This window comes from Rhipicephalus sanguineus, chromosome 3 (genome assembly GCF_013339695.2).
Source record: "Rhipicephalus sanguineus isolate Rsan-2018 chromosome 3, BIME_Rsan_1.4, whole genome shotgun sequence".
NCBI classification, from domain to species: Eukaryota; Metazoa; Arthropoda; class Arachnida; order Ixodida; family Ixodidae; genus Rhipicephalus; species Rhipicephalus sanguineus.
In genome coordinates this window covers 132,379,051-132,394,168 of record NC_051178.1, presented here as the reverse complement: position 1 = coordinate 132,394,168, position 15,118 = coordinate 132,379,051, and the positions used below count along the sequence as shown (strand labels likewise).

The 15,118-nt window shown below is 44.1% G+C and overlaps 1 protein-coding gene across 2 annotated transcripts in view; it reads left to right on the top strand.

Annotated features, from left to right (window-relative positions):
* LOC119387160 (neurobeachin-like protein 1) overlaps window positions 1-15,118 on the top strand; it is a 120,086-nt gene that overhangs the window by 40,816 nt on the left and 64,152 nt on the right. Inside the window, exons 25-32 of one of the 2 annotated variants that reach the window (XM_037654469.2) lie at window positions 627-789; window positions 1,852-1,954; window positions 2,417-2,564; window positions 3,737-3,895; window positions 5,066-5,225; window positions 5,700-5,788; window positions 6,869-7,070; window positions 14,747-14,912. In XM_037654469.2, the coding sequence (XP_037510397.1) occupies window positions 627-789; window positions 1,852-1,954; window positions 2,417-2,564; window positions 3,737-3,895; window positions 5,066-5,225; window positions 5,700-5,788; window positions 6,869-7,070; window positions 14,747-14,912 (1,190 nt within the window). The remainder of the gene's footprint in view (window positions 1-626; window positions 790-1,851; window positions 1,955-2,416; window positions 2,565-3,736; window positions 3,896-5,065; window positions 5,226-5,699; window positions 5,789-6,868; window positions 7,071-14,746; window positions 14,913-15,118) is intronic. The other variant, XM_049413389.1, reaches the window with a different exon arrangement.

Genomic DNA, 15,118 nt, shown 5'->3' with positions numbered 1-15,118 from the left:
TGTCCCTCTTCCCGGCTGCCGTTCCACCCGAAGTGTCTGCGGACGATTTCGTGGAAGCGGACTGCAATGTTCAGGCTGTTGCGAGCCTCGCTGACGAGGACATTGTAGCTGCGGTCGCAGGGACCCAGGATGCCCAAGCCGACAGCTCAAGTGGCAATGAAGATTGTCCGAACGAGGCGGCGGCTACACGCGCATACTCCGCCGCTGAAGTGGCGGCAGCGTTTGGCTTGATTTGCCGTTGTTGCGGCGACATGGAGGGAACCGGGCTGTCGTACCTGGACAGCCTCGATAAGATCGAGGCCAGCGTCTTCAACGTCATTTCGAAGACGAAGAAACAGGCCAAGATAAGAGATTTCTTTCACGCGAATAAAACATTCTGTTGCATCGTGTGTGCAGAATTAGTTGTCATTCTTGAATGCGCCTATTGTAGGTGATCATCCGCCACTGGTAAGGTCTCGGGGCCTGTATTTTTTTATATCGAATTTTGCATATCTCGAACTAATTCGCGATCCCGTTCGAGTTCGATATATCCGTGTTTTACTGTACTACGAAGGAACACACTGCTAAGTTGCATATGTGACGATTTTTCTTCGTTGCTTGACAGTGTTGTCTTGTTTATTCCACAGGTTCCAGGACACTGCATTGATGTGAACGTCCTAATGGCAGTGCAGCTGCTGGTTGAAAATGCGAGCAGTGTTGAGAATGCTCAAGAAATGCTGCAGCTTGTGTATCAGCACATACTGTTCGACTTTAGAATTTGGAGCAAAGGAAGTTTTGCTGTGAGGCTAGGTGAGTTAAGCTCTCAGTTCCTTTGATATCCTGACTTGTGGGAGATATTGCACACTTCTAATATTGGAGGCCAAGTTTCTTGACTACTATTCATGGTCTGCCACGTAGCGATGACTGCAGTAAATTCAACTTGCCAGCTGATGCTAGTCTCCGAGGCCATGTTACCTGCAACTGCACTGTGTTTTCTACCATGTAATGGCAGGCTAAAAATATGTTAATTTATTTCTACTCATTGATTCATTGATAAATTGTGTCTTGCCGTTAAGCCCGCATCACATAACCATGCCTAAGCTAACGTAATATGGCATAAATTGTGTTCTTTGCACCTATGGGTAAAATTTTGTAGCGATTCCTTATTTTCCCATTCATTTCACCATTTGTAACTGGCTTGCACTGTATTAGTTTTCAGTCATTGTCACAGGAGTTGGCCACTTGGTGTATAAGCTGACGTACTGTAGAAGGAACTAATGATTGTGAAGTGTAGGTCTTGTGTCTTCTCTCAGAAGGGTCCCAGTTACCTGTTCTATTGAATATTGTACCATGGTTGAAAATGAGCCATAGAGCATCGTGGTGTGTTAGTTCTTGTGCACTGTCATTGTCACTTCTTTGTCCTGCATGTGCATAATGCCAAAATGCAGGGCAGACGTAAAATAAAACTCAACACTTACAATATAGATTATGGTGGCTTTTTTTAGTGTAATAAAAGCACTCATTCACCAATCTTCTTATGGAAACTTGAAAATAGCAACATTGGAAGGTTAGTATGTTACCATCAGGTATTGGGACCCACTCTTGGTGCCTTGCAGCTGAAATAACAGTTGTGTATTGTTTGAAGAAAGGTATATACATTACCGAAGGGTAACACAACGCCACATAGGTTTAACCCACGCCAAGGCATGGTTCTCAGACTTCAAACTTTATCTGTTATTGTTCTTTTGATATTAATTTATTCTGTACAGTTGCTCCTTGCTGCTATCGCTGTCATCAAACCATGCATTTATGAGCTTGTTGATCACTCATTACCTGTGCTTCTGGATGTTATATGTGCACTGTTTTCCACAGGGCACATTCAATATCTAACCACTATAATCAAGGAGGATCGAAAATACTTCAGGAAAAAGTATGGACCCAGGTTTATGCTAGACATGGTGCAAATGTTTTACAGGTTAGTTGTTGCCCTTAGTATTTTAGACATTCTCAATAACACTGTTGCTCAAGAATTACGGTGCTACTGTGCAAAGTCTCAGCGGTAGAGCTGGCAGGATGAAAATGTTTTACTGGTGTCTAGTTGATTATGATGACTGCAGTGCCTTCTACTGAGCAAGAAACCAATTAGTAGCAGGGTAAAAGTGTAATTGCATTTAGTATGTACCTTAAATTTCTTTGCTGAAACAGAATCACAGCTTCTGTGGGCTGGCTGTATTTGCTTTAAGTAGGTTTAAACTGCCACAATAATTAATCTCTAAAAATATGTTTGAAATTGCATTTGTTTTTAGTTTTCCTTAAATGGATGCATTAGTCTGTTCTGTATGTGAAACATATGGATGAGTAAGACTTCTTTTTTTAAAAAAATAAAAACTGTCCTTGCTTTTGTTGCTTGAGTGTTTTTTTCTCTCTTGATTGACAGTGATTGCAGCCTGCTCACATCTGACGATGTCAAGACAATCCGAATGGCCGTCCTCTCTCTGGTCAAATTCTACATGATGCGTGATGTCAGCATTCAAGATGTCAGTGCAGTTGTGTCTTATGTGCTGTCACAGAGAAAAGAAGAACTAGTGAGTTGCTGTTTGCGCATCTAATGTCTGTATTCGGCCACACAGTTGTACAAGCACCGAGAAGTTAAGAAGGAAAGCCAAGTTATAGCATGCTTAGCTTACTTAGCTTATCACTGGAAAGCTGTAGCATCACGTGTAGACATGTTCATAATAAGGCTGCTGTTGCTCCTTGATATGAAAAGCATTCTTGTACTGAGCATGAAGTCATGTTCAGCTTCAACCGGGGCACGTTATGTTTCATTTTCAGTTTGATAGGGAGTCCTTCAGTACACTGTTCCTCATCGACACTGTATTGACTTTTTATCAATCAATCAATAAATCAATCAATCAATCAATCAATCAATCAATCAATCAATCAATCAATCAATCAATCAATCAATCAATCAATCAATCAATCAATCAATCAATCAATCAATCAATCAATCAATCAATCAATCAATCAATACCAGCACTGTGTTTATTTTGTACTTTTCAACCATTCAATTACTTGTTCGTGGCACTCTAGACTGTGCTCAATACTGAATGAACGAGGCCATGATATTTACCATTGAAGAAATTAAAAGTGCTCCTTATCGTTGAAAGGCAGAGTGCTAAGCCAGCATTTAATTGAAGGGAAAGGAAGACCCTGGAAAGTACTGGGCAGATGAATATGATAAAATCAAGGATATATGGTTATTACAATCCTTTACAATCATGCACATAATGTGCCATGAAAGGAAACAGGTACTCACATGATTGAGGTTCAAATTTGCTAATGCCGAGCTGTCTTTATTTTTTTGCATTCTGATGCCAGATTAGTATTTTAGTACATAGCTGTGGGCCATGTACATGTAGTACATAGTACGTGCTTTGCGAGGCAAAGGGCTGGAGAGCAAATAATGGCGGTGGCATGAATATTTTTGGGAAGTGATGTAGTAACTGACATTACTGTACTGTAGGCGTTGAATAATTTTCTTTTTTATTTAGTTTACTGATAGGAAGGATGAAAGCTTAGAAACTATGCAGCAAGAGCTTTTCAGTCTTTCCTGCTTGTGTGAAGAGAAAGAGAATAAAAAAAGCTGTCACAGGACCTGCCACTACCTTTGTTGAAAGGCTCAGTGAAAATAAAAAATTGGAGGATAAGAGCTGGTGGCTGAGGGGAGTCATTTAAAGAAGCACTGTTGACGTTACAGGCAAAGGAGATGATTGAGATACTGTTGCATCTACTTGAGAGCACATCTACGAAAGATCAGCTTGTGCTTTTGCTCTACGAACCCAACTGCGCCGAGCTGTTTTACTGCATTTTACTCAACAGAGAGTTCTCCAGTTGCACCAAGGTTAAAGTTCTAAAGGTGAGAAGTGAACATTGTCATTCTTTTTGGCTTTTGTGCACAAAATGTAACCTTACTTGTCAGTTGCTTATCTGCTTTCTGAATTGACACAAGCTGGAAACAAAGTTGTGTGGCCAAGGTTTTATGGAATGTATCGGGTTGGGTCCTTATGAATGCTGGAGTAATCCTAACTATATTGGTGTCAATGTCTATGCACCTTTTGTCACGTTCTTGATTTAATCTTGGTGACAGCTATCTCAGCGCTGAAAGTTGTAACACCATTTGTGCAACCGATGGACAAGGTGCTAAGATTGCTGATCATTCTTGACATGTGTGATGATGTTGCTTTCTGTAGGCTGCTGTATCGAAGCACAGCAGTTTTACAGTTCATTTATTTTCAAATGTTTCGATTTTTGTCTCTCGAGGCATTACTGCATGCACACTTGAAATAATTGTGCAATATGTAGTATTTATAAGTTGTCCGTGTTATAAATTCATGCTATCTCTTGAGGTATAACAATTAGCAATTTGGTAGAAGATGTATGTGCAGGTCTGTCCCTGCAGTATTTTTTTTACTGCTGCTTCCAAAATAGATAAGTTTGTCTGAAACTGTTATTGGCAGCAATCCTAATATTCTTTTTTAAAAATAAGCACTGAAAAAGAGATTTGCTAGACAATGCAGTTGCTCTTGAACTTGTCCTTGTGGTCTTTTTTATAATAGCATGTGTTTGCCTATTTGATTAGTATATTACCTGACTGTATGCTTGTGCAGTAGTCATTCATAGTTATCAGTAATCACATCAATGTCAGCACTGTATTTACCCCTGCAAGACCCACAATTTTTTTCATTACCATGACGGAATGCAAGTTTTACAATCAGCCTTATTGTTACTCTGTGTACCATGCTGTGATATTAGCATTAGATGCGCAACTTCTGGTGATCAATTAGTAAACCTTCTCACACGAAGTATGTTTTGTTACTTTTTCTTTTGTTTCTGCTTAACTTTGCTCGATCTGGTGCATGAATTGATGAAGCTTCATGGCAACAAAACATTTTTTTTCCAGACTATTTTATGTTCAACTTCAGGGAAAATGGGTTTTACGTGAGAGTACACCTTACATAATTGTACCTATGTGATATGTCTACCCGTAGCTGCCTTAACCTTCTGCCTCAACCTTTGTCCATTTCAGGTGATTCAAGCACTACTCAGGTCCGACAAAGTTTATGAGAAGTCTAAGTCACGGCTACGACTGGCTGAAGTAGGATTTTCGTCTTTAACTGGCTTGCTATCACCAAATGAAGTCACTAGTGAAGTAGCCAGGGAGCTTGTCAACTTGATACTCATGTCAGGTAAGGGTGCCTGACGAACAGTAGCTGCTTCCTAACATTACTATCCTTACTTTATGCAGACAGCAAAGTATAACACGTAGCCCTGGCATGTACTGGTACAGGTAGAAGGGAAAAGGCAGACCTTTTGCTTCTAAAATTTCTTGGCTAAATTGAAGTTTCCAGATTCGAGCTTTGCATACCTTTCGATGCAATGTGATCCTTCTGCTCTAAACACTCAGCTGACACTGAGTGTGTGCTGACAAAAACGTTTTGAGGAAACTGGTATAGAACATTGCGAGGTAACATCACTGCACAATTGGTTACTTATTTCTGAATTGTCAAGCCTTTGCTTATAGTAAGATGGACTTATTCACAAATCCAGAAATGTACTCGGTCAATCTAGCGTAACCTAATATTTTTCTTTCGTTTCCCTTTAAATTGACAGTGAGAACCTGTGCTGCACTTTTCTCATTCAATACCTGTTCCTTCTTCCAGATATTTCCCAAGCATTTCCAGGCCTTCTTGCTGTGCTGAATCTTATCAAGAACATGGATATTGAACTCAAGTTTTATGCTGCAAAGAAGGTAACCACTACGGAGGCAGCTCCTCAGGATGTGTTTCCTCACTGTTCGGTCAAGTGTCTTTCGAATGATGTTGCATGTACAGCTCGCATGCGGACTGTATCAGCTAAATCTTGGCAAATGACTCTTATTTCATTGTTATCTTGAGGCTTGTGCAAATAGTAAATTTTAGGTTTGAAGGGAATTCGAAGTGAATAGTGATTTGGTCGAATAATTTCGAATCAAATTTGAAAATAGTATGTATCACATATTATAAAAGAAAAATGAGCATGTTTGTCATGACCCAACTAACCTGCACAATATTTTTTTTTAATTGAAACAAGGCATGCGCAAATGTCATTCTTTTTGGTTCAAAGGAAGTGGAGGCAACTTTGAGTAGTAGCAGGATTTGACTTTCGGTAGAATGCAAGTGATAACCTGTAATATATGTTACATTTTAAAATTCACTATACTTAGAGCATATAAGCTGGTATGACAAGCTTTTAAACTTAAAAAAATAATGAAGCGATGCAAGGGTAATTTGTTCATTTAACCTTGAAGTAGGGCTTCGCGGCAGTGCGTATTTCACTTGGATAGGTGTATTCATGGCATAGCACCCTTGCACTGCAGTGAAACTACCTTTACAGGGGGGTTACGTGTGGACTACTAATATACACCTCTTCGTTCATTTCGAATACTTCGAAATTTCCAATAACTTAAATGCGAATTGAAGCGAATTCGAATACTGTAATATTCGTTCGGATATTCGAAGTATCCGAATATTCGCACAAGCCTAATTATTTTACGTATGTGCATGAGTGTGGTTACACGCTTTTGGTTTTTGTGGTTACATGCTGTGCATGAGTGGTTACATGCCGTTTGCATGCTGATTGCTGCGTAGTATGCTGTGATAAATTTTGCTTTACAGTGTCTGCCGCCAAATTTATGAGATGGTATAAATTTTCTCACGATAACTTGTCATGTAAAATGCAGAATGATGTTACAGCTTGTTTATTCACTTTTCTGTTTCTTGCCAAATGCAATGGCAATTTCTGGTATCATCATTGTGTGGACAATTTGATGTCATGTTCCTTGTACTTACAGCTTCTTGCAGTGCTGACTGACAGTGCTGCGCTGCTACCACAGCTTGCTGCGCAGACAGGGTGGCAAGAGTGTGTCCTCAGCCTTCTCATCAAGGAGCCCATTTCCGAGTCTAATTGCGCAAATCGTGCTACCGTGCCCACACTTGACCTGATTGACCTGAACTCCCTCGAAGCTGATGCCAGTGCCGACTCTGAAAAACCAGGTGAGGCAATCTTCTTGTACAATTTCTTCTGTTGGACAGTTTCCATTTCACTTCGCTGCAGCATTGTTGCATTAACAGTGTAGTACAGCTACTGTTGTGAGAATGTAGACATTCAACCATAGCAGGGTATGCGAGTCTCTTAGGAAATGAGAGTCCCCGCAGGGGCGTCTGTGGAAGCAGGCGTTTGGTGTGTAGCGACACCACGGACCCGAGCTAACGGGGGGGTTTCGACCCCCTCCCACGCCTAGCCGTGCGTGGCCTTGCCGTGTCCGGGGAAAAGGGGATCCTGGGGGTTGAGCCGACGCCGGGTGATTGGACCTTTAAGGCCCCCCGGCAGACGCAACACACCCCTTTGGCCCCAGCTTCACGTAGACGGCACCCCTGGGCTGACCCACCCAGGGGAAATCGGCAGTCGCCTTTTCCTGTCTCTCTCCCTCCTCACATCTTCGTCTTTCTCTCTCACTTTTGATCTGTCCTGTCTTCTCCTTACTTCTTTTGACTTCCATCTTTCTGGGCGGCAAGGGTTAACCTGGTGTAAATAACCAACCTTGGTTAGATATATTAGGTTATAGCAGCGATGCATGGCTGGCGTCTCCAAGCGTTATCCAACCTTGTAGCGTCCCCTTGTTGGGCTCGGTGGTGGGTGGCCACCATCGCTGCCGAAATTTTCAAGTCATATATGGCACATATTGTCCCTTCACCAACTGATCGCTCCCTCAAACGGTGGCGCACCGATGAAACGCTAACCTTACCTCAGCAACAGAAACAATCATTTCCCAAATACCATGTCATACACAGTCAACATGAAACTAAGTCAGCACGAGGGATGTCGCCATTCCTGGTTGCGAAATGTCTCAGAGAAACCATTGGAACTGGTTACAAAGTCACAAGAATGGCAGCTGGCGATTTACTCCTAGAAGTACGAGATAAGCAGCAGTACGACAAACTGGCACACCTTGTTGCTTTCGGAAATTTCCCGATCTCTGTGAGCGCACACCGGAGTATGAACACTGTCAAAGGTGTAGTGTCCGATGAGGACCTGATTGGCCTCAGCGATGAAGAATTACTAGATGGATGGAAAGACTCAAGTGTCACTCATGTCCAACGAATCAAGATAAGGCGCGACAACACAGAAATACTGACCAAGCATTTGATCCTTACTTTTGCCTGCAACACACTACCCGAGAACATTGAAACCGGCTACGTCAAACTCCCTGTAAGGCCTTTCATTCCAAACCCGCGGCGATGCTTTAAATGCCAAAGGTTTGGTCACGCGTCTCAGAGCTGCCGAGGACAGCTTACCTGTGGAAAATGCGGAACGACGGGTCATTCTGTTGATGACTGCGCTGGCGATGAGACTCGCTGCGCGAACTGTGAAGGTGATCACCCTGCGTACTCCAGGCCCTGCCCGGCCTGGAAGAAAGAGAAAGAAGTACTCACCGTAAAAGTAAAAGAAAACATAACGTTCCGCGAAGCACGACAGCGAGTTTCAACGTCATTTCCACCAAGAACATCTTTTGCCGAAGTGGTGCGACGGGGGGCAGCACCACAACGGCCTATCGCGGTTGCCCGGACCACGCGCAGCGTGCCGAGGCAAACGCCACCCGCCCCTATGGTGGGAGCAGCGAAGGCTGCCCCACCTACTTTGAATCTGACCACACCGGTGGCCACTACAAGCTCCGGTACCATTGAGACAAAGGAGAGCACATCGCTCTCCGGCGCGGTGGCGTCCAAGACATCGTCACACCAGACGAAGTATCCACCTGCCAAGCCAGAGATCCCGGCGACTCCAGAGTCGTCTGGTCTCACGACCACGCCTCGCCAGGCGAGGTCGGAAAAACAAGCCAGCAGCTCGCGTACGCGGGCGTCCAGTGCCTCACACGAGGCAATGGACACAACTCCGGTGCCCTTGGCACCGAAAGAGCGGCGTAGCTCCCTGGAGCGCGCCAAGAAAACCAAAAAGCCTATAATGGGGCCCGACGACGGCCCTGCTACTTGAGCTTTAACTTTCGACCTAAACAACACTCACTTCCTTTTTGTACACACAGCACTACCTAACTTCCAATATGGAAGCACAAATTATACAATGGAACGTCAGAGGACTCCTTAGAAATCTCGACGATGTCCAAGAACTTTTACACAAACATACACCAAAGGTGCTGTGTGTACAGGAAACACACTTAAAATCCAAACACACCAACTTTCTACGCAGCTACATTATTTTCCGGAAGGACCGAGATGACGCTGTGGCGTCATCCGGTGGTGTAGCTGTTGTAGTTAATCAAGGAGTAGCATGCACACATCTACCACTTCGAACGTCCCTCGAGGCAGTGGCTGTTCGAGCAGTTCTTTCGAACAAACTCGTCACCATTTGCTCTCTCTACATACCTCCACACTACCACCTCCAAAAACATGAATTCCAGTCATTAATAGATCAACTTCCAGATCCTTATCTGGTACTTGGGGACTTCAATGCACATAGTGGTCTATGGGGTGACTCTCGCTGCGACGCGCGAGGACGTCTCATTGAACAGTTCCTTTTCTCTTCCGGCGCATGTCTCTTGAATAAAAAAGAGCCAACATACTATAGCCTCGCGAACAATACCTACTCGTCCATAGACCTCAGCATCACATCTCCATCACTTCTGCCCCTACTAACATGGAAAGTCATTAATAATCCCTATGGAAGTGACCATTTTCCTATAGTTCTGAGCACCCCGACAGCTAATGAATGTCCTCCACAGGTTCCCAAATGGCAAATTGACAAAGCCGATTGGGAACAGTTTCGTAAAATGGCTCTCTTAAGTTGGACTAACATGCGTGCTTTAAGCATAGATGAAGCTGTAGACTACTTTACAGCTTTTTTGATTGATGCTGCAATGAAGTGTATCCCACAAACAGCTGGACTGCCCGGCAAACGACGAGTGCCATGGTGGAACACTGAGTGTCGAAACGCGCACAAAAAACAAAATAAAGCATGGAGGCTGCTTCGGGACTCGCCGACAGCCGAGAATCTGGACAGTTTTAAAAACATAAAGTCACAAGGCAGGAGAACTCGCCGACAGGCAAGAAGACAAAGTTGGCAGAAATTTTTATCCGGAATTAACTCATATACACAGGAGGCTAAAGTCTGGAACATGGTTAGTAGGGTAGCAGGCCGACAAGCACACTCACTTCCTCTAGTAAACACACAAGGCGACAGCTTGGAAGACCAGGCGAACTTCCTAGGCGCACACTTCGAACAGGTCTCGAGCTCGTCGCACTGTTCTGAAGCTTTCCAACGATACAAAACACGAATCGAAAAAGAGAAACTAGAGCGTAAATCCACAAAACACGAAGCATACAATGAACCTTTCGGCATAGCTGAGCTACAAGCATCGCTTAATTGCTGCAATAATTCTGCCCCAGGCTCCGACCGTATTGTATATGAAATGTTGAAACACCTGCCATCTGAAACACAAAAAACCCTCCTTTCCCTGTATAATGCTGTTTGGTTTTCAGGCGAGATCCCCTCGGCCTGGAAAGAAGCCATTATTATTCCTATTCTAAAACAGGGCAAGGACCCATCCTCCGTTGCGAGCTACAGGCCCATTGCACTAACGAGCTGCCTGTGTAAACTTTTTGAAAAGATGATAAACCGCCGACTTATACATTTCCTCGAAACAAACAAATCACTTGACCCATACCAGTGCGGTTTTCGAGAGGGTAGATCTACCACTGACCACCTTATCCGTATCGAGGCACAAATTCGCGACGCTTTTGTCCACAAGCAATTCTTCCTTTCGGTGTTCCTCGATATGGAAAAGGCCTACGACACCACATGGCGCTTTGGAATATTAAGAGACCTGTCCCACTTAGGTGTACGCGGGAGAATGTTAAATATAATAGAGAGTTACTTGTCCAATCGAACATTTCGTGTTCGAGTGGGCAATGCCTTGTCCCGAATATTTGTCCAGGAAACTGGAGTGCCGCAAGGTGGTGTCCTGAGTTGCACACTTTTTATTATAAAAATGAATTCCCTACGTCTGTGTATTCCACGGAATATGTTTTATTGCACATATGTCGACGACGTGCAGATCGGTTATAAATCCTGCAACCTTTCAATGTGCGAGCGGCAGGTGCAACTTGGTTTAAACAAGGTAACCAAATGGGCAGACGAGAACGGGTTCTTAACCCGCAAAAAAGTACTTGCGTATTATTCTCAAGAAAGAGAGGCCTCCATCCCGATCCGGACATTAATCTGCATGGTCAGCGGCTGCCTGTGAAAACGGAGCATAAATTCCTCGGCGTAATTCTAGACACGAAACTAAGCTTCATATCACACATAAAGTATATAAAGAACAAGTGCTTAAAAACCATGAATATTCTAAAGGTGTTGTCACGCACTACGTGGGGTAGTGACAAGAAGTGTCTGATGAATCTTTATAAAAGCCTCATACGCACGCGCCTGGATTATGGGGCGATAATATATCAGTCTGCGACAGCAAGCGCGTTGAAGATGCTTGACCCTGTCCACCACTCGGGCATTCGTCTTTCTACGGGTGCTTTTCGCACCAGCCCCGTGGAAAGCCTCTACGTCGAATCGAACGAGTGGTCGCTCCACCTGCAGCGATCCTACATGTCGTTTCTATACTATCTCAAAGTGAACGCAGACAAAGAACACCCCTCACACCCCACAATAAATGATTTATCTAGTTCTGCCCTTTTCGACCACCATCCTTCGGTGCGACAGCCCTACTCACTTCGTGTGAGGGGCTTGGCTGAGGAAACGGGTGTGCCACTTTTCGAACACTGTCTATTGGCTCCCGCTGCACAACTACCGCCGTGGCGGTGGCAGCTTATAGACTGCGACCTTTCTTTCATGGAAGTAACGAAACACGCGCCTATTGCACATATCCGTACATACTTCCTTGAACTACAACACAAATACACTTGTGCAGAATTCTTTACGGACGCCTCAAAGTCCAATACTTCTGTGTCTTACGCAGCCGTGGGGCCATCCTTTACAGATTCCGGTACTCTACACCCTGAATCAAGTATCTTCACGGCAGAAGCTTGCGCGATACTTGCGGCCGTTAAACACATTCAAAAAGTAAAACTGCAAAAGGCAGTTATTTACACAGATTCTCTAAGCGTGGTAAAAGCTTTAAAAAGTCTGAAAAGACACAGAAACCCCGTCTTTGTCTCGCTGTATTCTCTTTTAAGCACGATCTACGCACTCGAACAACATGTCGTAGTGTGCTGGGTGCCAGGGCACCGCGAGATTCAAGGCAACGTGTTGGCGGACCAGCTAGCAGCATCCGCCCACGAAAACAGTCACAATACATCCTTAGCTATTCCCCCACTAGACCTAAAACACGTCCTGAAAAGAAAGCTGAGAGTCTTTTGGCAAACCACATGGGATATGCATACACGAAATAAGCTACACATTGTCAAACCGCATCTGGGTAATTGGCCGCCAGTATCAAAATCACGCCACACAGAAGTTACACTCTGCAGACTTAGGATCGGTCACACATACAGTACACACACACACCTTCTGTCCGGTGGCGAGCCACGTTTGTGTGATGGATGTGGTCAGCCACTCACGGTCCTTCACATCCTCATCCAGTGCAAGGAACTCGATGCTATCAGAAAAAAGCACTTTTCATTACCCTACCGACAGCAATTTCCACATCACCCTTCAATGTTCATCGGTAGGGACCCGCTTTTTACATATCAGTCACTGTCTGCTTTTTTAAACGATGTACCCAGTTTTCATGTCATATATCAAGCTAATCCGTAGCACGGCCTCTAAACAGAGGTCGCTGCTGCGGTGAATACGTTAAAGACAGCACTTGCCTCGCGGCCCTTGGACTCAAGGGCATTGACGAGGCATTCGTGCTGATGTCATATCTTCATAGTAGGGGTGTGCGAATATTCGAAATTTCGAATATTTTTCGAATAGTGTTTGCTATTCGATTCGATTCGCACTGGAATTTTACTATTCGAACTATTCGAACTTCCCAAAAACAAATACAGTCAACGTCAGATTGAAAGTGACCCCTTCAGATTTTCAATATGCTTCACCTCATTACACTCTCGTATTGCGGCAAAGCTGCCTTTGAAGCTCCGTTACGGTCGAACTTTGCCAAAACACAGTCAACGTCCGGTTAGAAGTGGTCCCTAAATTTTTAGTACGCTTCACCTCATCACACCCCTGTATTGCGGCAAAGCTGCCTTTCAAGCTCCGTTACGGTCGAACTTTGCCAAGACACAACGTCCGATTCGAAGTGGTCCCTAGATTTTCAATATGCTTCACCTCATCACACCCCCGTATTGCGGCAAAGCTGCCTTTTAAGCACTGTTGCGGTCGAACTTTGCCAAGACAGTTAACGTCTGATCGGAAGTGGTCCCCAGATTTTCAATATGCTTCACCTCATCACACCCCCGTACTGTGGCAAAGCTGCCTTTCAAGCTCCGCTACGGTCGCAAATGTATTAACTCAAGAAAACGCTGGTTCCAACATGGAGATGAAAGATGTGGCAGAGTTGGGGGCTCAATTATTGCTGTTTGGGACCTGAAATTTGGGCAGGAAGTCCGAAAAATCGGAAGCCAAAGCTTTTTAGCATCCAAAATTTCAGATGTTCTTGTATATCGACGTCTACGAGGCAGATTTGGAACTCCGGACTTGAAGGGAGCACACCCTTGTCCGCCACATCAGTTGGGCTTCCGCAGAAGTTGAGAGAGGAGGAGAGACTGAGGAAATGGCATCTTTGCCTATCACGTGTAAAGTAAGACTGATAGTTGGGCTAGTTGGTGATACATTATGGGCGGTAACAGTGCACACACTCACGGGACGGATAGAAGGGAACACAAACAATGGAGTTGAGAGTCAGCGCTTGTTTGTGTTCCCTTCTATCCGTCCCGTGAGTGTGTGCGCTGTTACCGCCCATAACGTGTAAAGTGTTGTCGGCAACACTTCTGTTGCACCAAATCATGTACATAAATAGAATTCGGCCTCTACATTGCCTCATTTTTGATAAGACAACTATGAAACACCACCCCACCAGTGCTTCATCAACCTAGCGAAAAGAAACACTTTCATGATGCTATCTCATAAGAATATGCTTAGGAATCCTTTTTTTTCTGCAATTTCGCTTCGAAGTATTTGAAAAATATTCTAGAAATATTCGAGAAATATTCGAAAAATATTCGATTCGATTCGCACTCACACTTCAATATTCGAATTCGCTTCGCACCCAAAATTTTTCTATTCGCACAGCTCTACTTCATAGTTTTATTCTTGCGACCACTTGTCATTCATTCCACTACACATATTTCACATCACTCTCATGATTTTAATATATATATATGTTTTACCCGCCTTTAGCGCGAGGAATTTTAAGGCCCCTATACAGCTACTTACCGCAACCATTGTTCATATCCTTAGTCTCATGAACTGGCACTCTTTGGCCATCAATTGGCCCTTGCGCCATTAAACACCACATATCATCATCATCATTAGGAAATGAGAGTTACACTGAAAGGGAATGGAAACAAGGGCAGCCGCACAAAGCAGCCGAACTGTAGTACACCGCAAGCTCGCCTTAATTGCTGTCATAAAGCATTGCCATCTGTGTCGGTACCACCCTGATCCTGAGGCAGTCTGCAAGTCTATTCATTTAACTCCGCAGGGTCACCCGTGTTGAAGCGTGGCACACTTCACCGCCTCTCCCAGAAGGCCCTGGTTGCTCAGCAGTCACTGGAGGAAATCCTTCCTGGATCGCCCAAAGCATCCCAAATCTTCACCCACCTCAAGGAGCACATCTTTGATTTTGAGATCACTCAGTTGCTCGGAAGGTGGGACTTGTTTAAACTTTGGCTTAGCTTTGCATATCTTGTGTTTTAACTGTTAGCTCAGCCTTTTAAAGGGTCACAAAGAGTGCCTGAAGTACTTTATTCATGTTCGTTTCAAATCCTTTGATACACACTGTCTGCTAGTTTCTTTAGAAGTTGTTTCGAAAACAATGCGGAGAGATGAAAAGGCACTGCAAGATGTTCACCAA